At 40.1% G+C, this 24,640-nt stretch overlaps 3 protein-coding genes and 1 long non-coding RNA gene across 10 annotated transcripts in view; 1 reads left to right on the top strand and 3 right to left on the bottom strand.

The window, feature by feature from the left end:
• Positions 1-4,438, bottom strand: part of pou2f2a (POU class 2 homeobox 2a) — a 76,408-nt gene extending 71,970 nt beyond the window's left edge. For 2 of the 4 annotated variants that reach the window (XM_042222178.1, XM_042222180.1), the window contains exon 1: positions 3,325-4,438. In XM_042222178.1, the coding sequence (XP_042078112.1) occupies positions 3,325-3,432 (108 nt within the window). In that variant the 5' untranslated portion in view covers positions 3,433-4,438. The remainder of the gene's footprint in view (positions 1-3,324) is intronic. The other 2 variants (XM_042222179.1, XM_042222182.1) reach the window with 2 other exon arrangements.
• Positions 4,439-5,627: 1,189 nt separating this feature from the next.
• Positions 5,628-20,014, bottom strand: dedd1 (death effector domain-containing 1). Of its 4 annotated transcripts, none has more exons than XM_014334461.2 (6): positions 19,880-20,014; positions 19,406-19,512; positions 17,814-18,334; positions 17,609-17,737; positions 16,979-17,119; positions 5,628-7,586 (listed from the first exon to the last, which is right to left on the bottom strand). In XM_014334461.2, exons 3-6 carry the CDS (start codon positions 18,283-18,285, stop codon positions 7,180-7,182), a joined length of 1,149 nt encoding a protein of 382 aa, XP_014189947.1. In that variant the 5' UTR covers positions 18,286-18,334; positions 19,406-19,512; positions 19,880-20,014; the 3' UTR covers positions 5,628-7,179. The 4 variants fall into 4 exon arrangements, with proteins under 4 accessions (XP_014189947.1, XP_005925214.1, XP_014189945.1 ...); XM_005925152.2 differs by having other exon boundaries at positions 17,609-17,728; positions 19,412-19,512; XM_014334459.2 differs by having other exon boundaries at positions 19,412-19,512; positions 19,880-20,013.
• On the bottom strand, positions 7,715-15,211 carry LOC102288869. Its single transcript, XR_315963.3, has 3 exons — positions 13,520-15,211; positions 10,998-11,092; positions 7,715-10,873 (listed from the first exon to the last, which is right to left on the bottom strand). It is a non-coding gene; the product is annotated as an uncharacterized LOC102288869 (long non-coding RNA).
• A 256-nt stretch (positions 20,015-20,270) lies between the features above and the next one.
• On the top strand, positions 20,271-24,297 carry rabac1 (Rab acceptor 1 (prenylated)). Its single transcript, XM_005925155.3, has 6 exons — positions 20,271-20,426; positions 21,796-21,940; positions 22,131-22,343; positions 22,505-22,602; positions 23,003-23,104; positions 23,343-24,297. The coding sequence occupies exons 2-6, from the start codon at positions 21,819-21,821 to the stop codon at positions 23,429-23,431; spliced, it is 624 nt and encodes a 207-aa protein (XP_005925217.1). The 5' UTR covers positions 20,271-20,426; positions 21,796-21,818; the 3' UTR covers positions 23,432-24,297.
• Positions 24,298-24,640: the final 343 nt, after the last annotated feature.

Here is a 24,640-nt window from a genome sequence, read left to right as displayed (position 1 = left end):
AACATTCACTTCACCAAATGTGCACGGAGCTGTGGTGTACAAAAAATGCCAGATTTATTTAGTTTTCTCCAAGTTATGTTGTAGGTAACAGAAAATGAAAACAGATGTTGAAAGTGGTCGATTGATAAAATAAAAAATTGACTCCATCACTGGTTCCCTTCTGCCTCAGCTTCTACTGGTCGGATAGTTTCCCTACCCTACCACGTGCTTTAAAATATCTACAAAAGCTTCTCTTGGATGTAGATTTGAGAGACATGAAGGGAGTTTTTTTGACCGAAAGCTCTGCTGAAGCCGCAAAGGAGGGGTGCTTGTGGCGGCGGTGATGGGGCGTGGGCTCTCTGGGTCAGCAGTAGCCTAGGCTGGGAACATGGCAGACTTTGGGAGTTTGGTATGGCTGGCAATCAGATTCAAAGAGACCCTTTACCTGTAGTGCTACCTTGATCACCAGAAGGTGAAAGTGTTCTTCAAAGAAATAGTTTGACTTTTGAGTGATGCACTTATTCGCTTTCATGCAGAGTTTGATGAATAATGTTCGCGCCTGTGTGTAAGATTAAAAAGCTGGAACCAGCAGCCAGTTAGCTGCTGATAGCCTGCCATAAAGACACTAGAAGGACACTGCGAGATCACAACCTCACACACACACCAGATTCACATCATTTAAAGAGTTCTTCCACTGTTTGTGCACCACCACCATCATGACCTCTACCTTCCAATCCTGCAAAATGTTTTTAGCTGTGTGAATTTGCACACAAACATACAAGTGACACAAATGATCTCTTGGCAAGAGATCACGAAGCTGGGAGTAGATAGTTACCCCAAAGCCTCTCTGAAGCATGTCCTGTAAAAAGAGGCACTTGTAAAACAAAATGCATTGTGTTAATAATTAGTGTGCATTAGAAGGAGCAGTAGGTAAAGCTAGCTGCTTGTTTTTCTTGATTCTTAACCACCAGACAATTAAGCACCATTTTAATCCTGACTGATCAGAAGACTTTCCAAGAAGATTTGATGGTTTCTTGGAAAGTTGGGAGAGATTTATCAGTGCTCGTACCAACTTCAACCCAATTCTCTTGCTCTTCACAGAAAAAACTATCAGAAGGTGATGGAGGAGCCTCATGAAGAGTTTTGCAGCAGATAGCTGCTGGACAGAAATAATGGCGGGACGTGTTGTCTCGTCCTTGGATATTTGTGAGCATTATGTTCCTGAGCGTTCCAGATATGCGTCCCAATTTCTCTGACAAACAAATCTCTCATAGTGGCAGGGGCCATCCAAGAGGGAGTCATTGTTCAGAGGAGGAACATGGCAGCATCCTTTGAGTTAGACCTCAGTAGTTTTGCAGACTTCTTAAGCAGAGTGTCTGGGGATCCCTGTGGGCATCACGTCGCTGGTTTTGCTTTGAGGCTGGGCGTGGTGAGAACCGGGCTTTCAAAAATCTCAGTTTTCCCCAAGGCAAGCCTGGGGCAGTTTAGCTGGCCATCAAACAAGGCACACTCTGAACAGAGTAGAAATGGCCCTATCAGGTTTTCCCCAGAGGGCTGGTGCCGCTTACTGTTCTCCATGATGGCAACTCAATAATAAAACTTCATTTGTACACTCAGCAGCTTTTTAGACGTGGGGTGTTGCCAGAGTGCTCTTAACCGATCCAGTAATGGTGGCGTCTTTAAAGACAGCGTTAAGCGTTGTGACATGGATGCAACAGTGTATTAAATATTTAAGAGTCTTATAGGTTTTATAGCTTTCTTATATAGCACTATTAGAGCAACCTAAATAAACATAACTGCTAAGATACAACATTTTATAAATTAATTATAAGAGTTGTTTGGGTGTTGTCTAACCTTCAGGATAATTAACTGGCTGAAAATGACATGCACTAATTAGAAAAAGTCAAAGCCTGTGAAGGGTCACTAAGTGAAATGAGGTGGCTCTTCAAAAAGTGCCCTTTTGCCGACATTTACATCATTTATTCATGTGACCGAGGAGCGTGTTGGGCTACATCAGAGGACTTCATTACCTCGAAGTAGGCCCAGGGAAAACTCAAAGACCTCACCGACCATCAGGAAATAACTCGCATCTATTCACCACAAATCAACATCTGTTATGTTACAAGGAAATCAGCTTTCTGGTTGTGATGCCCCTTATTTTCTTTTTTTCCCCCTCATTGAACGATTCTGTGGATTCTTTATAAAGTTAAAGATTTTATAAATCAAATTGTTCCCTCATACTTCCTTACATAATATATTGTCTAAAAGTGTGGAAAACATCTGTAAAAAACACTGAGTTTGGTTTCTTTTTTTTCTTTTTTCTTTTTTTTACAGATGTTTCAGTGTGTTTCTTCAGGATCATAAATAAAAACACACATCTGTTCAAAAACAAACAGTTATATTTATAACTTCTGTTCCCTGAAGGAGAGGAATGAGGTACAACACATAAGTATGGGATATCACGCCCAGTGTGTCCTGGCTGAAGTGATGACATGCGCATGGCCACGCCTGCACATGTGCCCCCGTCATCACAGTGATCCCTCAGTTTGCTAGCTGTTCCTTACCGAACCAAGCTGTGCAGCAGGTGGAACCTTGTGTTGTACCTCGTTCCTCTTCTTCAGGGAACAGAAGTTATAGATATAACTGTTCGTTCCCTTTCAGTCGATTCACTCTGTACAACACCTAAGTATGCGACAAATTTACACGCCTCGCTCTGCGCGGTGTACTACCAGCACATTAGTGTGTTTGTGTGTGACCCAGCAGAAAGGATAGTATGAGCTACCGAAGGGGCTGTAATGTCCAAACAATAGCACCTGACAAAAGTGTGCAGTGATGGCCAACTAGGTGCAGCTACAGGTACCCGGAATGAGCTCTCACACCTGGGGCTCACCGTTAGTGCTGTACGTCAGTGAGATAGCTTCTATAATCCAGTGGGACAGCCTCTGTTTAGACAAAGCTCTACCTCTGGCTGGATTAACAAAGCAGACAAACAACTCGTCACAAAAAAGAACATTCTCAATGTAGGTACGTAGCACACACACCGCACACAGAGAATGGATCCTCCTCTGCTTCTCAGATCCAAAAGGAGGGGACCAAAAGCTCAGAAGCTCAAATTCAATTGAGCTATAAACTGCAGGAATGAACTTGGGTAAATATGTGGCATTTGGGCGCGATACATCCCCGAGGCCATCAAGAGAGAACTGACCCTTAACTATCAAATTTGACCTTTCAGCAGGTAAGCATGAAGGTGCCAGAGATCCGGGTGTGGATGAATCACTTCCATCACCCTGCAGAGAGGAAGCTTGCCAAGGCCTTGCTGCTAATAGGGTGATTATCTCCACATACCACGACTTTGTTGGCCACCAACAGGCTCCTAGAATCAGAGCGAGGTGTACTCTCTCTAGAACTGGAGATATCGTTTCCACTGGGGGAAATGCAGAAGCAGAAGCACATCTGGCCATTGGTGGGCTAGTGCATTAAGTGTCCTGGGGTGCATCTTGTTCGCCTATGAAGAAGAACAAGGGGCAGTGTGTTCACCCTGGAGGCAAAAAGATCTACTTGCATGTCACCGAATAGATTCCATGTCTCTAGTTAGGCTGTAAGGACGGCATCAGATATTTATTACAAACACGTTAACCCTTACATACATATGGTCAAATTTGATCTGTTTTGACATTTGACAGCAGCAACAAAACCTAATTCACATTCTTTTAGTCTGAAATTTGATGACTTGTTCTAAATTGTAAAATATACACTTAAATGAAAATATTTTAAATTGCACAAAGATCTTGACTTGTATCTATAGTGATTGAATTTAGATCCACCAGTGTAAGTGAAATAAAATAAAATGGTAGTTAAACACAAGTTTGAAACTGAAAACTCTACATGGCTTGTCTCTGTGGATTTCTTTATGGGATTGTGGTGACAGAGTTCAAGGAGGACCTCGACACCATCATGAGAAGTCTGTTCCCACAGAGACAGGCACCTGCAGGTCTTTGAAGGATCATGTGGACAGTGTAATAGCAAAACACTGTAGAATCAATCATATAGGGTTCACATAAGGAACAGAAGTCATACAGAGCTCAGCCAATGTCTTGACATGGACACAAGCTCCAAAATAGGGCGGCTCAGCGCTGCAGTGGTTAACAACATCACCTCATAGCCAGGTCTGTGGTCTGAATCCTGGTTGTGGCCTTTCTGTGTGGAGTGCACATTTGTCCTACTTTGACTTCCTCACACAGTCCACAGATGCTTCTCAGGTAGATGGTGCCTGAAGTGTATAGAATGAAGTGCTGCGTTAATATAAGGTTAAAGTGTGGCTTGTAGTCAAAAGCTCTTTGTGGCGACTGGTCACTAAGACTAGAATAGCACCGTATGAATGCAAGAATGCTGTGTGCCTGCTAGTGCCTTACAATGTAAAAATAACCAAACATTAATCAAATAAAGGTGGGGCGATTGTGGCTCAAAAGTTGGGAGGTCGCCTTGTAATCGGAAGGTTGCCGGTTCGAGCCCCGGCTTGGACAGTCTCGGTCATTGTGTCCTTGGGCAAGACACTTCACCCGTTGCCTACTGGTGGTGGTCAGAGGGCCCGGTGGCGCCAGTGTCCGGCAGCCTCGCCTCTGTCAGTGCGCCCCAGGGTGGCTTGCCATCACCAGTGTGTGAACGGGCGGGTGACTGGATATGTAAAGCGCTTTGGGGTCCTTAGGGACTAGTAAAGCACTATACAATACAGGCCATTTATCAAATAATAATCTATTTATTCTGAGCCGATATTAAAACAGACATAAAAAGAAAGACTGTGAGGGTCATAAGACTATGGAGGGACCTGAGCTGCCATTTCAGCAAGTGTATGTGTGTTCAAAACACACACACACAAGGTTTCTTACCACTGCTTTGAATCCACAGACTAGTTGGGTCAAGTTTTGTATTTATAACTTGTACTTATGACATTTTTATGACATAGAAGTGAGACCAGTGTTTAACTCTTCTGATGTTATTGTACAACCATGTAATGGTTATACGAGGTTATATAATAGATCCTAACAGTTCTACGCACCATTTTCACTTTGAATATAATAATATTAAAATATAGATATGACATGAATTATCGCTATTAGGCTTTCATGTCTTAGTGTGTGAAGCAATAGCTTGTGATAACAAATGTTTGTTTTTTTGTGGAGGGACAGAACATGATCAATATGTGAGGGTTAAATGTTAAAGCTTTAAATAACCTTAAATAAACATGATATCGTTATTATTTACAGTTACACTTTAGGTGCCATCAATAGGAAATTATGTTAGCGATGGAAAAAAAAAATGGTTTCATGTCCAATTAATTTTGCACATAAATGGAAGAAGAAATTAAAGTGGCCAAACCAGAAACAGCAGTTGAATTACTAACATGTTAGAGGTACACGCTATTCTTGGGTTTCATCATGCCAATATCTTAAAGCAAGAACTAATTAAGGACATGATCCACGATGACCTGCATTCAATGGAGCACTTCAGACCATTTCAGGGCAGGGGGGGGGGGGGGGGGCACGTAATTTTCAAACAACTGCTCAAAATAACCTCAGAGTTGGGAGACAATTTCAGATTACAAGTGGTGATAGTTTCAGAGACGCAAACAGGTAATAAATGCAAACAGCTTTAGGCCATCAAAACTCTTTATTATTCACAGGAAATTATTTATTTATAAAGATTTCCACAAAAAGAATTGACCTTCATAAAGTAAATTTCTTTAACAAAAATGTTCCCCTGATTGAATTAATCTTTCTTCTCAGGAAAGAATACAAACACACATTAATTAATTCCTTTAACAAATACACACAAAAGTAAACATGGAAATCTGTCCATTGTCCTTTTCTGTGCCCGGTCCTGCAGAGACCTGCACTTCAGACAGTGTCTGCCTGCTTAAGTCGTGCCTGTATGAAGGGACTTAGAGTGAAGGGGCTTATTGATCGTCTTCTATGAGTGAAGTCCAGGCATTAGTTCCAGCAGGGTGAGTCGACAGCTGTCCATGAGCCACTCTACTGGGCCTACATAGCAGGGCTGAGTGGAGCTGGGATGTGCACTTTTGATTTTGATCTCCCCAACATCACTTCTATTGACCGATGCACTGTCCTGTGCCTTACTTGCTGAGAGAAGCACTTGCTGAGGCCTTGCTGGAAACCCGGACACAAGCCACTGTTGCATTATCCGGGCTGCCGTTGACAAGCTTGTGATGATGAATCTTCCATGGTCTGTTGAGACCCAGCCCTAATCACTGCTGTCATCTACTGGCAACTGCTGTATCCACTGACCACAGCAATCACAAGTTGGGTTATCATGGTACACAGGGCTGGAAATTCCAGTGTTTGTTATCTAGATATAGATGTGGACTCTATCCAAAGTTGGGTCAATCTGTTGTGAGAGCAGCCCACTTTTCCACATCTAATTTTTTCTTTGAAGACCAGAAACTTTTAGTGGCAGGTTACTTTATACTTTTAACAGAATCCAATAAAAATAATTGTCATTTAAAGCTATTATTATTTTCCAAACCCCCAAAGAAGTATCCAACAGTCAATCTTGACGTTCTGGTTAAATTGATCTTTTTGGATTTGGGAATTTTAAACTCATGCTGGAATCTGAAATGTCCATGGTTACACATTAAAAAAAAAAAAAAAGTTAAATAAGGAGGTAGGGACACCCATGTGCTTTATGTGTTTGTGTCAACCAAAACTTAGTATTTTACATCATTTGTGGTAGCCCAGTTGTCTTAACCCTATTTTGTAAGACAGATAAAGCTGTGAGGGGCTTACCACTTGATCTGGTGACACAGGCTTGCTTGTTCCAGTTCTCAGAGACTAAGAAAAAAATCTCGATATATCCTGTGTCATCCTGATGTAGCACCTGTGCATGAATCCAAAGAGAAAAAAAAAAATACAGTGATACATTATTATTTATATTTCATTTACAAATAATACACTTCCAACTAAAATTTGACAGTTCTTAAAAAAAAAAAAGAAAAGGAAAAAAGAAAGGCTCCTTATGAACACAAAAGAACCAATGGTGAGTTCTGCCATCTAGTGGTCATTAAATGGAATGCAACAAATGGAGGCCTCAAATGCTTCCAAGCTTGCCTGTACCCATTATTAATTACATTCCTCCCTTTTCTCTTCTTTAAGTTTAATATAATACACCCCAGAGAGTCTGATCAGTTTATGAATCCCAGTGAGTCTCTGGGTGCCCATCATTACTGGATGACATCATTTTCTTAGCTCTCAGCAGCCTTCGGCCCTCCTCGTAGTCGTCTTGGTCCACACTGATCAGCAGGCGCACGCCTTCGGAGCCCGCTGCGTTCCTCAGAGAGTCCGTGATGAATACTCCCTTCAGGGCCTCCAGCAGAGCTCCGCTCAGGTAGTCACTCCAGAAAGCCTCGAGGTTGGCCAGCTCCGTGAACTTGATGTCGCAGACGATGGATCCCAGGTCTCTGGCACGCAGCAGCGAACTCGCTTGACTGAACAACTCAAACTGCCGCTCCAGTGGCTGCCGCTTGTCCGAGGCGACGCCGTTGCGTAATGCCGATTCGTGCTCCAGGTATTCCGCCCGGACACGCAGGCGGATATCTGATAATGGCAGAGGGAGGAGGAAGTAATGATGGACAAAAGGGTGAGTGGCAGTGAGGAGAGAGAGTAATGGTAGGAAGAGCAGAGGGGAAGTAAAAAAGGAAGGAGGAAAGTGAAGGTTAACCAGAAAAAAAAAAAAAAAAAAAAGAGAGAAAAGAATGGATAGGCCCATGACAGAAAAGGAGGGGTGATGAAGTTGAAACAAAGACGGGGGAGAGAAAGAAACAAACATGAAAACAATGTTAAAAGATGGCTCATTCAACTTTGTGCAAGACATCAAGCAAAAAGAGATTGTAGGAGTACTAACTGGACTTAAATATTTGATTTTACCAAATCATGACAAAGTAAGTGAATACGGTGGTGGAACAGGGCAAATTATTTACGAAGGGCAATGGACTTAGACCAACCCATGTGAACTTTTGTGCTCAATACAGCTACAAGCCCCTCTCGTCTGTTTCAGTGAAAGATATTCAGAGCACTGAGAGAAATCGTCTTTAGCTCATCCGGCTGTGTAGATCCCTTTTCTTTTTTTGGATGGACAATTCCTTTTTAGGTACTTATGGTTTTTAGCAACATGACTGAATCAGAAGACGCTGGTGCATGAGAATTTTCTGTACGACAGCCAGCATGGTCCTCATAAATCACGGCTGTAGCGTTTGTATACTGAATATGATTAAATGAACTTGGCACCCTGAGCAAATATCGCAGCGGGGGTAACAAAAACAACTCAGCAGTGACAAGCCCGGGAGTGGCTTTTGTTCCTGACAGGTGTTTATAAAGGGCAGATTCATTCAGATCAAAATGGGTAAGGCTGAGAATAGATAGCGTCTGGAGTTCCGTAGTAACAGGATTGGTGGTCATGCAACAGCACAGCGAGAAAGATTAGAGGATACATACTGTACTGAGCAAGAGCAACGCTGAGATCATCTCCCATGTCATTAATCCAGAGCTCCAAGTGGGAAATCAGCTTCTGACGACTTTTGCTGCAACAAAAATCCATTTCTCCCATTCAAACCCCTTTAGCAGATGTAAACAGTATTTACCAGCAACATTTCTTCCAGAAACATTCGCATTAAGAGTCTCACTGAATTCATGTGCAGAAGCTGCTTTTTCATATTTGCATCTGAATGCATGATGACATTTTATGAAGCAAATAAGGAAGAAAAAAAAAAAAAAAAAAAACTTACAAAGGAGCACTGTGACTAAAAATAAACAAAATGGCTCAAAGGAAAAAGAAATCAAATTAGCTTTAAATGCTACAACATGAAATACTTAATTTTGAAGGAATAAGCAGCACATGGTCACATCACAAATGTTTGAATGAAATGGACCCAGAGGTACTTCTAATAAACTCACGCTTGCCTCTGACAAAAACCCAGAGTATAAGGTAAGCATGATTACGAGACTGTCTTGAACTCTTCTTCATGTATGTACCAGAGGATTAGTGTACACTTTAACACACGTTTTGACTTGAGAGTCACATCCACCCCTCTTGCAGCCATGTTTTGTTTGGGGCTATAGGGAATGGCGCGAGACTCAAGAGGGATAAAGTTTGGAAAATGCCAACATTAGAAATGCAAATGTTGAATTAAACCATTGATTTTGCATCTCTTAACATTTGTAGAAGAGCAATAAGCAAACAGTGGCTTTGCATTCATGCCCCACAAGTCTGTAATTAGATTACTATAAAAACAGACGACTTGTTAGAAGGGGACACTAAATCAACACATTTTAAGCCATGTTTAAAATGTGTAGTTTTTACATGAAAATCATTTGAATGAAGGAAGAATGTTTTCTTCAAAAGGGATTTATGGTACAAAAATATAAAATGTCAAGATTTTTTTAAAGAAACCTTCGATTATAGTTCAAGTTTTGTTTATTAAATCATGTCTGTGTTACAATGTTTCAATAAATTATGTTAGACTAAAATAACTTTTGTGGTAAATTCATTGGCAATACAGAAGCCAGACACATAGAAAAACTGTTGCACCAAAGATCATCATCACAGAATGTAAAACATCTGTAAAAACTATTCATTCCCTTTATATGTTCATTTAATATTTTAAAAAAAAAAAGTTGGGCTAGTACTATAAATGCATTACAAACACTTGAGTGATTTGTCACTCTAAAGTATTACTTAGAGAAAAGCTAAGTTACATGACTCATCAGTTTAATATCATGAAAAAAATTGCTCATCTCTATAGAGCACACTGTACTTGTGCAACATTTAATGAAGAAGAGCACCAAGATGTCTACAGGAGGTCTACACAATCCTAAAGCTGACATGGAAACACTACCTATAAAACCAGCGGGCTACTATAGAGGAAGCTGGCATTACAAAAGTGGAGGATTCACGTGGAATTAGGCTTATTTTATGAATTCTGCCCACTGCTTTCACAAGTCAGTAACTCCTCACCACTACAAAACATTATCCCCATAAGTGTGATGGTGGCTGCGTCATGCTGTGTGGAGGCTTCGCTGCAGCAGCTTGTGACGGTAGAGGGTAAATTGAATGCAGCAAAACTCCTGAGAAATCCTGAAAGAAACCCGCTGCAGTCCGAGTCACATACGTTTTCAACACAATAAGCTACAGTTTTTCACCCCAACAGATTTGTGTTGACTTCGAAACTCACACTTGTTGATCACTAGCAGGAGTCCATTGTGATTTAATGAAGTTATATAAAAAAAGATTACGTATCCATCGTTGTGGCAAGCACATGGATAAATTTGCAGTTTGAGCATTTTTGTGTTTTGAGGTGTGAACTATCATAGAAGATTAAACAGACTACACATAATCTAACTTTATACAATATTCAGTATGGACAGAGGAAAATATGAAGTTCGAGCACCATTAACAATTTGACCTTTTTGGATCATTATAGAGTGTGTGAGGGCTGAGGGTACAATAAACACCTGCCCTTCATGCAATTACTCTATTTATGGATGTCCTCCATTTTGCCTTCCCATTTCATACTGAGGAGGATGGAGGCAGAGATAGTGACAGTGAGGAGGCCATTTAAAAGCACAGGAACACAGTGATAGTCATTTTGTTAGGGTTACAGAGCACTTCACGCTTCATCACACATAGAGACATCCACTTAGACAGGACATTAGGAACCACAGCTTTCATTTTCTCACTTTAAACACCAAGTCCGTTTGGCTCCTCATCTCACCCCACCAAAAGGAGGGAGGGGGGGAAAAGAGAAAAAGTTTAAGTACCCATTTACGAGGAGTCACTTGGCACGGAGAGCTTCAACTCTTTATCGATCCGTTTTTCTGTTGAACAACTGACCAAGAGAGTGGAGAGTTAGGGGGGTATTGAGAGACAGGCAAAATATCTGTGTCTGCCTGAAGAACTTTTTCCCTATAGTTTAAAAAAAAAAGAAAAAAAAACCCATAAATCCTCTGTACCGTTTTGTGTAGTTTGAATATTTACTGTTCATTCTCTCCTTCTCTTTGTGTGTGAGGATATAGTTTTCCTGACACACAGGGTGCTCTGTTTAGAACTGCGAACACAGACAAAGGAGAGAAACAGACAAGCACAAGTGGGTTGCATAGTGGTTAAATGGACTGTTCCTCCCCCAACATCAAGCAGGCATGGCACAGCAGTCACTTCTTAGTTTTAATGAGGCTTCAGTAAGGCCAATAGTTTGCATTGGCAAATTAATCAGCTGAGAAATGCATTCACTGCTCTGAACTATAACAAGGTAAAATCTAAATGGGATACTTGGATTACCCTTACCTTGACCAAATCTCTTAACCTTACCTTCCGGCCCTTTTTTTGTGCCGCACCGTTAATCAACAGTGCTCATTAAACCAAGGAAGGGCCTTCACAAGCACCCCATTTAGACACAAAAACACTACTGAGCTGAATGTGCAAACACCTTTAAGACATTTGTAACAGCAGTTGTCATTGTCAGAATGTAATTGAGATACTTCACTGAAAATGACCTAAGAGATGATGAATGGTGACAAGAAAGAGTATTTGAGGTCTGTTCAAATGCTATGGGCCAGCATTGGACTGAACTGCCCTATCTATCTCTGCTCCGTCTTGACAAACGCACACCAGGGCTCTCACAGGGCACAGAGATAAGATACAGCATGAGCTTCCTTCAGCAGAGCACTGTTCGGTGATTTTCCCCAGAACGGCTTGAGTAAAGGTTACATGGACATTTTTTTCTTTTTTTTTTAAAAGAGCTGTCTGTTGGCAGCCATTTTAGATTTGGTGCAATTGAATACATGGCCTTACAGAACAGGACTCTATGCCCAATTAGGATTTTTTTTTTTTTTTTTTGTCTCTTGAGCATCCAGAACTGGCATCGTGATGTTTCAGTTTGCCAAAATAATATGAGTCAGTTCAATTCACAGGGCAGCCATTTATAAGCCTTGCACGTCTCCAGTGGGTTCATATGCAGTGCTGACTCGTATTTTCACAAACATGTCCAACACATTTCTGTTTCCACTTTGAGTTAAACTCTTCAGTGTACTTGTTCTAATTTTATTTTGTAAAGCCTAATTTATCTCACCATGACCTCAGTCAAATATAACCTAAATCTCTGTTTGGGTTAGGCATCAGACATTACGTTTTCTTAATAAATGACCAGAACAGCTTTCACTTCTGCATTACTACTGAAACTTTCACCACAGCTAAAAACCTCCATGATTTCATCTGGTGTCATCCTCTTTAATAACATTTAGAAACTCCACTGTCTAACATGAGCAAAGGTCAGGGCTGGTGCACAGTGGCCATTTCAGAATATGAATCATTCAGACTGAACAATAGTAGGCTGGAGCAATTTGCTTTAAGTCTGGTGGCTTCCTTGACAGGCTGCTGAATTTTATTAAAGTAGCAAAGTTAAGCAGACATTTTTCTGTAAGCTTCCACAATAATCTTTCTGCATGTTTTAATTTGATGTTGTCCAAGACAAAACTAGATTTGTGCAACTTCTCTCAGCTCTCTTTTTAGGCTTTAGCCCATGACTAGAGACTGACCAATTATGTCTCTGTAAAGCACTTTGAATCACCTTGTTGAATTGTGCTATACAAATAAACTTGCCTTGCCTTTCCAGAGAGAGAACTGGCTGTTGTACAACGAAGGCATTCACCACCCTTCATACGATGAAAAGTTTAATTAACTGTGAAAAGTTCTGCAGGAAAATCTGAAATGGCAGCTCTAAAATGGAAGACAGACTGACTCTGACAGTACACATACTTGCTGTATTTTTCCTCGGTTACTACGCTGCCAACTTAATTTTCCTGTAAGATTGAACTGTGCTGCATTGGTTTCCCAGGTTGTGTACGTAAATTGAGGTTAGACAATGTGATGAGTGGCTATGTTGTCAGTGTGGCTAACAGTTTAGTTTTCTTTACAGCGAAAGGTTTTCAGCTATGCCTAATTCAATGTCCTATTCTTGCCCATATAAAGCATCTGGTCATCTGGTTGGAAGAAGTTAGTTTCATTCTTTTCCCAAGCCTTACTCACATTTACTGGAATTTCTGCTGGACATATTTGTGAAAATATGTTAAGTTCCCGTGATTTCAAATATTGGGGAATTTAAAATACTTTCGTTACACGATTCCCCTTTTGGTATGCTTTGAGTAAAATCAAACTGACTCAAGGTTTTCCCAAGATCACTGTACAGTCTTTGGGTTTGAGACTTACTGCTGAGGACTCTGGTAGTTCTGTGAAACACTGACACCAATAACTCTTGTCATTAATAGGCAGGAAGCTAAAAATCTCAAATAGAAGCTTTTTTTCTTCCACAGTGCACAAGACTAGAGAATATTACAGGATGATTTTTTCTGTTAAAGCAGATTATGTTTTCTGAAGGAGACAGGGTAAGGAGCAGCTACATTATGATACACAAGCATCGTATACAGAGCAAAGTGGCAGCACCAACCCCTGCTGTAACAAGGGGGAGAGCCTCTTTTACCTTAGGCATCGGCCCAGACTTGTGAGAGAGCGCATGACTGAGTTGATCGCGCACACTGCAGTATGTGCAGACAGAGTGGAGTGACAGACTTTTTTGTTTTGTTCCTCAGTCTCCATGATCCATTGTGTCTTAGGTTACTCGATCTGAGTCACATTCTTGAGTCAACCTGGTGGAATCAAATGTGGAGTCAAGACAGCAACAGTTCATAGTCACAGGCACATCACTCATCCTGAGTAGCTAAGAAAGGCTGTCCTTAATGATTTCTTCTTCTTTTATTTTTTGAATGAAGTGAGAATCATCGGGCTTTTGTTGTAATGAATATTTCTGACCAACAGGCAAAGATGGACATTCAAAAGAAGTTTGGGAAAGTCTACATGAATGACTAAGCAAACTTCACACAAAGGGAAACTGATGTTAGTGTTATCTCTGTCTTTTTGTACCAAGACAAACTACCATTGATTTCTTAAAGGCAGGTAGTAGTGGAAATATGGGCAAGGACGTTGACAATGGATTACATAGTGCAGCTTTTCAGTGGCGTTAAGACAGTTTCAAACAACTGCTAAAAAGTGATTTTTGGGGGATATGTAAGGTTTGACAGTTGTCAGAACCACTCTGGTTCAAGCTTAGCAATAAAGCAGAACAATGGCTGTATCTGGTAGTGATTGGACTGGACACTTATATTGAAAGAAAAGGGAAGAAAACAAAAAACAAAAAAGGACAAGACACAGCCTACCAGTGAGCATTCTTATCAACAGCAGCAGCTGAACATAGTCCAAAAGGTTAGAGAAAAGAGAGGTGGAATGAAGGGAAAAGAATATAAAGGACTCCCACAGGGAGAAACTGATAAGGCAACAAAACTCTGATGTTGTATGTTTAAAAACGACAGTTAAAGGGTTATCATTAAGTCTCAACAAGATCATAGTGTACCAACAAAAACATAATGTGGAAATGCTTTAAAAAAAAAAAAATCAAAGGGAAGCGCATCACATTGAGTTCTCAGACTTAAAAGTAGCTCTAGGATTTTTAAGCACATTTGGTACTAACATAAAAAGTATGAGCGCTGTGGCCTGTACAGCACAGAGAGCTTTAGGCAATATTGCAGTCCGGATTTTTCACCAAATGTGACACTGGGTTGAAAAACAAAACAGAAGAAAAATAAAAGTTTCCTCAACCCTGGAACATGTTTGGACTCTGTGCAGCTCCAGGAAGAGGTAAAGTACAGTGGCCTTTGCAAGCACACCATCTTCCACATTTTTATAAGTAGGTGTGAATCTAGTGTACCGCTCTGTGCTATTTAGGGATGGGAATCGAGAACTGGTTCTTGTCAAGAACTGGTTCCCAGTAGTCTACTTCCTTCAAATCGTTAGTCTGCCTGCCTATCGACCCTGCTTATCCGTTCTTGCACTCTTGCTACATTCAGCTGATTTAGTTTATGTGTAAGAGGAGGAAAACAGTAGTGCAGTTTATGACGTGAATATGGACTTTTATTTTATTTTTTATTGTATAAAAGGATGAGAGCGCAATGGTAAAGTGGAAACTGGGACAGACACAACTGCCTTATACTGTTAACACAACTTCAACATTCCGCAAGCACAGCATGCTAACGCTAAGCGGTAGGGCTGCACGATTAATCGTTAGAAAATCGCGATCTCGATTCATACTTATGTGCGATCTCATTTCCAAATGACAACGATTAAAAAAAAAACAAAAAAAAACAAAACGACGACGACTGTACCGCATTTTGATCCGGGACGTACTCTGCATGAAAACAAGCGCTCACTCTTCCTGCTCAACAAATGACAAGGGCGGAGCCTTATACCACGTGATACAGAAGCTGCCCCGTGAGACGAAAAAAAGAACAGGAAAAAAAAAACAGAGAGCACGTCAGGGATGACGAGAAAGTGACAGGAGAAAATCCGTCCCGGTCAACCACCCAAACATCAATAACGGGAACCTTATACAGCGCTTCCCTATACCCCTCGAACTCCCGCAGGCACAAAGAAATTACGGAGGCTATTACTTATCACCTGACCAAAGATATGGCTCCCATCAACACTGTGCAAAACGAGGGATTTAGGAAAATGATCAACACCCTAGACAAACGCTACACAGTGCCGTCCCGCAACTATTTTTCTATTGTTGCACTACCTGCTCTATACACGCAGCGTCGAGCAACGGTGGAGACGGAATTTCAAGCAGTACAACATTTTGCGGCAACAACAAAACGTGAGACATTTGTTGTTTTTATGTTTACTTATTGTTTTTATGTTCAGTCTCAACTGTTACGAAGTTGATGTGCAGTTAATAAGTGCAATAAATATTTATACTGGAAAAGAGAATCGTGAGAGAATCGTGATCTCAATTCTAAGCCAAAAAATCGTGATTCTCATTTTATGCAAAATCGTGCAGCCCTACTAAGAGGAACTCAGAGTGATGCTAAAGCTGAGTGAATGCTGACTTAAGCCCAGCACCATGATAAAGTGATCCATCAGTTATGGTGAAGCAGCCACTGCTGAACTTCAACAGGTAACAAACTGATGAGCAGTCATACTGCAGTCTCCGTTTCTACAGTGGAATCACCAAGACGATTGCTTTAAAGTCTCTTGGTGATGGTTTTTTATCCTCGACTTGCATTGTCGGCTTTGTGTTCATACCTAAATACTAAGAGAAAGATCACGTTTGTCCTTATTAGGATTTGTGATTATGAGACGGTCAGTTTCAGATCATTTTACAGAGTAACACTAAAGTAATGTAACAAGTAGTATAACAAATGTCTTTCTCCTGGAAGTAATTAAATAACGTACTGCATTACTTTTAAGAAAAGTGTTCTGTGAAATATGTGCAACAACTTTTTAAATTTATTTTTTTGAGTAGTGACCCCAACACTGATCACAACAAAGAGGGGAAATGCCTCCAACATGCACAAACATTTCACCACCTAGTTAATTACGTACGCAATTAATTTGCATGTATTTAATATGCTGCTTAGAAGTGCTGGCGACTCTCAAAGTGGAGGCAATGAGAAATCGATAAGAAACCGAATCAATAAGCAAAATCAATAAAGAAATCGGAATTACTAAATTCTTATCAATTACCATCCCTACTGCTATTTAATTTGTCCATTTCTCCCAAGTCTACAAATAACATGTTAAATTGTATGCTAGCTTTTAAACACAAATCTTCTTAAGCATTAACTTGGCGTTTTTATGCATTTTTAAACATTTTGGCATTCAAGATTTAGCATAGATAAACAACATCAGAATTGAAGAAACTAAACAGGAAATATGATGATGCCAGGGAGGTGTTAATAGGCTGAAAATTATATTCTCGTCTGTTTAAAGAAGGAAAAATGAGCAGCAGGGGTAAATAGCAGGATGAAGGTACCACAGAAGACAAGAGAAAAAAACAAATAAATAAATAAAAAGAAAGACACTTTGAAAATGCATGAGTTGCACTTACCACAGGACACTTTTTGTGGCGCTGGTGGTGGAGGCAGAGGATGACTTTGCCTGCTTGTTTTCTTGGACTTACGGCTCCAGCCATTTCCCCTCTTCTTCCTCCGCCTACTTGCACATGGCACAGCCACAGGAGTGTAAATACCTGACAGAAAACATATTGACTGAGTTCAGGGATGCAAGACAAAAATAACAGCAAAGGACTATTTTTTAGCTTTTCATCGAAATTTTACTGCTGATATTTGATCACAACTTTCAACAAGAAAAATCCCTGTTAAGATCATGGTGCGTACACAGCGTTCTTCCCCACACAAGACACCGATCCAAAAAAAAAAAAAGGTTTTAACCACCAAAAATTATTTTTTAAATATTATTATTTTAATTAGGATAATAATCACTGACATATATAATAGTCAGAAATACACAAAAGGCACCGATTTATGTGGGAAAAAAGTAGCAGCTTCCATGCCTTAATTTATATTTTGCATAAAAGCAGTCAATCAGGCTAATTCTGAACCACAAAAGAATCTGGTACACACACACACACACACGTTTTCAAATCATCATTAATGAGCTTGAAGACACTTAAGAACGTACTTCAGTTTGGCCAAATACTAAAGAGCAGTAAACTTACCAGTTTCTAATTGATGTGCGAAAGATGTAAGAGGAGTTTCGGTCTCCCTGCAGCTGCTACTTATTCCAGAAGTACACACCGACTCTGTGCTTTCTATCTCATACCTCTGTCCAATTCTCTCTGGAGAAACTGAAAAGCATAAAAAACACATAATGGCAAACTATTTGAGATCAACTACAGCAGAACATAATCTCAAGATCCTCACCTGTCCTCCTTTTCTTGTGGGACACTAAGGGTAGCAGGTCATGACGGGTAAGGACTCTTAGAAGTTGCAGTAGTGGTGCCAGGTTTCCATCACTAAAGTATCCTCTCCTCTCGAGCTGTAGCAACAGCTCAAGGCCACTATTGGGTTTTGGGTCCAAAAAGGGCTGCTGTGACCCCGTAGGCTTTAATTGCTGCCATGCTTTTAGTAGCTGTGGACTTGGGGCCACACCTGGATCATCTGGATTGTCCTCACGGGGTTCAACTGTCCAGCCTGCGGGATCGAGAGGATGTGTCGCGGAGCAAGTTTCATTCAGAAGTAATGACAGGACTTCAATGTCAGTCTCGGTCAGCTGAGAACCAACTACTTCAAAGACTTCATGGAGAGACAACATCCCATAGTAGTTGAGGCACTCTGTTTCATCCCAGTACAGTGAATCCCTGAGTGGGTACCCTTGATGATGCACTGCAGCCATGGTCAGGATTTGGCTATGGACCTTTCCCACGTTTCAGCCAGTGATAAGACTACAAAAACAAATAGAAGAACAATTACTATTAAAGTTTTTTGATGTCTAACAAGATACATCTGAGTAACCATATAAACCAGATAAGTAGGGTTGGGTACCGAGCTGGTGCTTTTGAGGGAACCAACCAAAATATGTCAGTGCTACTGTCAATCAGCACCAAATTCGGGTACCAGAAAAAAAAATCTGGGTTAGAGAAAGAAAGAAAGCAAGATGTCAATAATGCTACATACTGAAGAGGAACAAATGACAGGGCAAAGGTAGCGGTAGAATGCTGAAAGCATTTTCAGGTGTGGTTACATGTTTTTTAAAAACTCTCTCTAACACTTGTAGTGCAAAGTCCAAAGCAACACATCTAATCTGCATTTACACCTGGTCAAACAAAAATAGAGCTAAAGCTGAAGAGTGTGCCATATTTTCTAGCCTGAAAGCCAAATTCACTAGAGGACCTGCAGCTTTAACTCTAGCGTAATTGTAGCCAAAGTATAACTAATCGAACCAATGGATGATGAAGCTTTTAGTGAGACATTGACATCTTCTTCAGGTAAAAACTAGGTAGCTGGACAATATGTCAGAGAAACGGGGCTGTTTTCACTGCATTTGTTGACATTTTTACTTTTCAGTACACATAATGCATTGTACTCAGCGTTCCTGTAAAGGCTGCAATTCTCATTTAACAGGCTTGACCTCGAGTTCCTTCCATGTTCTATACTCCTACTTTTAATTGCATTACATACACTAAACAATGTCATCTGTGTCGCTGTTTAAGCTATAAAACGCCGCTCCAACAAATCCCGTGTAGCTACATATAAACTGCATTAACCACTAAACTGTATTCATCTATAAAACATAGCAAGCCGTTTGTGCCATGTAACACAGTCAATGATCATGTTGGCGTAATACTGCAGCGTTACGCCCGTTCTCTAGTCTCTACCATTATATGGCTGCATCAGCTAGCTCAGCAGTCCTTGCCATTTTCACCATTTTCACCCTCAGCTCGAAACAGTTTTTAAACGCGTAACGGAGAACCCCCTTATAACCACTTTATTTCCATTCACGCTCAGAAACGTACACTAACCAGTTGGAAGCCAAAGATATTAGCCGTTCTTCAGACGCCCAGTAACAACCGGTGGAGCAAAATTTTCCCCTTTGACAAGTTATGTAACCAGTCACGTTTATCTGTGGAAAAAAGCATAACAAACATCAAGAACTGCAATGCAAACAGCGGTTTAGCCAAATAACAAACCTGAAATTAACAGGTGTGCTACATTTCTATATACGCACTGAAACATATAACAGTAATTATAAGATTAAAATATATGTATATATTTTTCCTCTATATGCATTACCGATAAATACAAAGAACAGAAATGGATATCGCTTGCTAGCTACTAACGTTAGCTTACTTCAGCTTTAAATTGGCTGTAGTATCGACGAGCATTGGGTCACATACATGAAAGCGTGAAAAAAGCACCAGTAGATTAATATTCAAAGCATTTTAACGGGATAATAATCAAGAAACCCAAAGTAACTGGGGGCGACTCACCTCCGGGTGGGTTGAATGATCTAGTAACTTCCACAGCAACGTGCAGTTCTGCACTACGTCAACGCTGAGGAATTGACCAATCACAGCCCCCTGACTTCCACGGCGACACCCAGTCACGTTTTTGCTCTCGCTGATCTTTTGAACTGATCTGAAGACAGTTTTTCATAAACAGTCACTTTATCGTATTGATCAAGTCAGTAAAGACAGCTGATTCAAGGCCGTCCCCCCCCCCCCTTTGTTTTTTTTTTCGTTTTACTTTTTTTGTCTTAGCTTCCACATGAAAAACAAAAACAAAAACAAATCAGTACTTTAAGCGAGCTTTGCAGCGTAGTGTCCATAAGCATATAAGCACAAGAATATGTACTGCAGCAGGCTACACCCAAACGTAGCAGAGGGAAAACTGCTGGATGCTGTCAGTAGGTGGCGGTGTTTGGAACCAAGGCAGCTAGGAACAACAACAAGGAAGGCAAATAAGAGCCACATCATATCCGTAAACTAAAACAGCAACAAAAGGTCTGAGGCAGTCCCATTAAACTCATCTCCTGTTGTGAGTATATGTAATTAAACCATTGTAAATTTGGCAGTTGATATTGTTCATTTTTATTTCGGTTCATTTTATTTAGGTGTGTAAAGTTGGGCTACGATAAAATCATAAATCCACTTCGACTGGAGTGGTTATTAGCAGAGAAGCTAGCTGCGACAGAATTTGAACAACAAGAGTTATTAAGAACAACTAGGAGTTATGATGGACTACATACCGGGGTTTAGAAATGTCATTCAGTTAGGATACTTGACAAATTAAAAATAAAATAAGTGAGTATTCCTTGGAAATGTTGTCGAATATCCGGGCGTATGTTTAATGATGTGGCATTGACCAAGCCCTTTTGCTGACGAACATTTTCCTCTGCCTACTGTTGCTAAGCTCGGTCTTTTGTGTTGAGTGTTGTTTCTTCAACCTCTGGGAACGACAGGACTGAGAAATGCAGGAATATAAAAACTGGTGTTGGTCACGAACTTCATTCTACACTGGCTGACCTGTTTATAAATACTTTAGTTAACCATTTATATGGATATAAACAAAGAGAGGGAATCAATTAAGTGGTGCCAGAATGGTACCCTTCTTCTCCTTTTGACTGTTCTCTTTAGGGGTAACCACAGCAGATCAGATTTCCTCTATCTCACTGATTATATCCTCCACATCCATGACCCTGAGCCTCCACTCCTTCCAGCTTCACTGTTACTCTGCCTCACTTTCAGTCACATGTATTCTATCTTACTTCTACTGAGCTTCATGCCCAGATTTTGGTGTTATAATATGATGGTTTAAAACAACTTATGTTGCTAAATATAAACGTCTATTGGGAGTCAACATCATAAGTATGTGTAAAATTGCATAGCAGGATTTTTTTTGTGTGTATATAAAAACAAATTGGCACCCCTGAAATAAATTTAATCTGGTTTGCTAATTGAGGTTTATTATAGTCAAGCTTAAAATACTTTTTTAATGAGCTGCTCAGGAATAACAAAAAATAAAAGGCATTGGCAGCAAAAATATGAGTCAGAGAATCATAACTTTAAACCTATATGAGTCTTACTTCATCCACCAGTGTTGTTGTGTAGGGGAAGAAAGCTTTTTTTTTTTTCTTTCAACCTTATCTTGAGACCAAGTCAGTTTGATTGTAGTGTTTGTTTGTTTTTTATCTTTTGTCTTTTTGAATCTTGGAAGATTTTACATTTTGATGAAAATTAAAATTTGATAATGAATCAAAATAACTGCCTAACTTCCTAGAATCAAAATAACTGTGGCATTTCAACATTTCTATCCATTGGTGAGATTTGCTTCTAGAGGGACTTGAGAATTAGTGATGGAAATGTTTTACAACTGGTATTTACATTCTGTGTTTTCTTCCTTGCAGTTGTCTGACAGCAGACTGTGTACATGCCATCTGGAGTGCCAAAGGGGGAGAACTGTCAAGTGGACATGGACAGCAAGGCAGGAGATCTGTTCACAGCTGAGGATGCTCATCCCACAGGCACAGGAGGCACAGGAATCCTGGCAAAGTATGAGTTTAAATGTGTTTGTCTATCTCAGATTTATCACACAATAGAGCTGACATGTGCTTCTGCATCTGTTATACCTGCTACTAATGTTTGTAAGCTTAATGAGCCACCAAGTGATAATATAAATTTTGCACATGTCATAACTCCTCTTAATGTTTCTGGTTCTTAATGTCTTCATCTTATTTCGTAGGCTCTGGCTTCCCAAAGGCATCTCAGCTAGCATGGCTAAAGAGTGGTTCGACAAGCGCCGATTATCCATTCGACCTTGGGCCAGTTTTGTAGACCAGCGCAAGTTTTCAAAACCCCGCAACTTTGGAGACTTGTGCAAGAGGGTGGTGAAAAATGTGGAAATTTACAACAGCAACTACACCTTCATCTTCTTGGGGCTTATCCTCTACTGCATGTAAGCCCAAAACACGACTTTGTTCGGAGCTCATAAATCTGGTTAGGCCAATGAGAAACGGGGAAAAAGGGAAGCGGTAGTAAAAAAAGAAAGAAAGGAATGAAATTTTCAGCTGATACACTGTAATAAACGATTGGACTGTTGATGTTTCCTCTCTTCAGCATCAGCTCGCCCATGCTACTGATCGCCTTGGCTGTGTTTGCCGGTGCCTTTTACATCATTCACATCAAATCTTTGGAGTCTAAACTGGTTGTGCTCGGTGAGTAAAAGTGTCTCAAATAACTCGGACAATCACATAAATACCTGCTTGTTGAATCACCGGCAAGTAATATAAATGTTTTTTTGAGCAGCTACTTTAAGATAAACCTAGCTTGAATAATTAAACATCAAACTTTAAGTTGTATATCTTTATTCATCTATTTATCTATTTATTACCTCTAAATTGTTGTGTATAGAAATTAAATCAATGGGTTAATGAAGCAACCTATTTCTGCCCGCAAATTATTGTTCTCTACTATTACAGTTCTCAGTAAACCACAAAAGATGTCAGTTTAGTGAAGAATAAGCTAAATTTATGTAAGATTTTAGTTTGAGAAAATAAAACATCTTCATTTTTATGGAATCTTTAATTGCTGTCATAATTTGTGTTCTCAAACCAGGCAAAGAGTTGACTACGCCTCACCAGATGAGCCTGGCTGGAGCCATTTCTCTGCCTGCGTTCTGGTTGGCCGGAGCTGGCGCTGCCGTGTTTTGGGTTCTTGGTAAACCAAACCACATTATACTTGTTCTGTGTTACTCTTTTGAATCTTTGTTTAAAAAAATGTTATTGTGTTTTTCTGATTTTGGAAATATAATTGAACATATTCCACTGCTGTCTGCAATGCTAACATTTCTCTAATAGTGGAACCTAAATCTTGTTCACGCATTTGTAAGAAAAACCTTCTTCTTTGTTACTTTCTCTTCACATCCATTTTATACTGCTATAATTCATCTTCCCAGGAGCAACGCTGTTTGTGATTGGCTCTCATGCTGCGTTTCGTGAGCTGGAGGGATCGGACATGGAAGAGCTCCTCATGGAGCCCGTATAAAGACCAGGCTAAACTATCAGCAGGCGCCGGTTGGCTATCAGTCATCATGTTGACCCTGCAAATATGTTTGCACACAGGAAGAGCTGTTCATATATATGTTCCTTAGCTTGTTAAATTCCCCGTGTTTTAACCCCTTACCATGGTATCAAGAATGTACCTTGTCATGTTACTGACAGCTTTTTGAAGCTCATTTAAGCACATAAATTGCCATAGAACACAAAAATGGATTTCTGAACATAAGTCTAACCACACATTAATGCAGATTATATGCCTTCTATGTTCATTTTAAACCTTGGATGCCTCTGATTTGTGTAAAATAGTCTTTCATTCCTTGCAATATTTCTCAGCTTATATCTTAATGGGCTATCTGTGCTGTGCTCTCTGCTGTAGATATTTGGGCTAATACATTCTCTCTGATTTGAATAATATGTATAAATGTAATCTTTACACTTCTAAAGAGAATTTGTGATTGTTTCCAAAGGAAAGTGCAATTTAAAGCTTTAAAACTGTATCTAATGCTAATGCACAAACACACATTATCATTATTGTTATTATTATTATTATTATTATCATTATTATTATTATTATTATTAGACAAATGCAGGTTTGGTCATTCAGATAGGCTTCTTATATAGATGGCTTGATGATGACACATCTTTAAAGGTCAGTACTTAATCATGGTATTTTACATCGGGTTTATAATTTCCTTGTTAGCATGTATACATGTTTAGCTTGGAACTTGGAGGTGTAACGTCACATAAATGTAAAATACTTTATTGAAATTCATCGTTCGTTTACATTCTGATAAAAGTTGGGTGTTTTGTATCTATATTTTCTCAGTGCAATAAACTCTTAAGGCCAGCTTATCCAATTCTTGCTTTCTTTCTTTTTTATTCAGTATCAAATTAAGTCATATTTATTTCCTCTAAAGTTGCTACTACAGTTGACTTTTGTTTGTGCATGCATAGCAGGAGTTGTAGTGAACTCGGTGTCCCTCGGCAACACTTAGGTCTGTACATGTTCTCATTATTCTGCTCCAGTCTGAATACACAGTGGAATAGGGCACTTCCAGCCCTTGTGGCTCCTCTCCTCTGCCTCCAGTATACCAAGCACCGCAGCGCTCACCAACCCCCTCTTGTCCCCCTTTTCACGTGACCCCTGTGACCCTGTGCTCTGTGACAGCACAGCGAAAGGACCCCATGCTCAGGT

Source organism: Haplochromis burtoni, unplaced genomic scaffold (assembly GCF_018398535.1).
Source record: "Haplochromis burtoni strain Fernald_Lab_line unplaced genomic scaffold, NCSU_Asbu1 Contig_80, whole genome shotgun sequence".
In the NCBI taxonomy this organism is placed as follows: domain Eukaryota; kingdom Metazoa; phylum Chordata; class Actinopteri; order Cichliformes; family Cichlidae; genus Haplochromis; species Haplochromis burtoni.
This window is presented reverse-complemented; position numbering and strand designations above follow the sequence as displayed.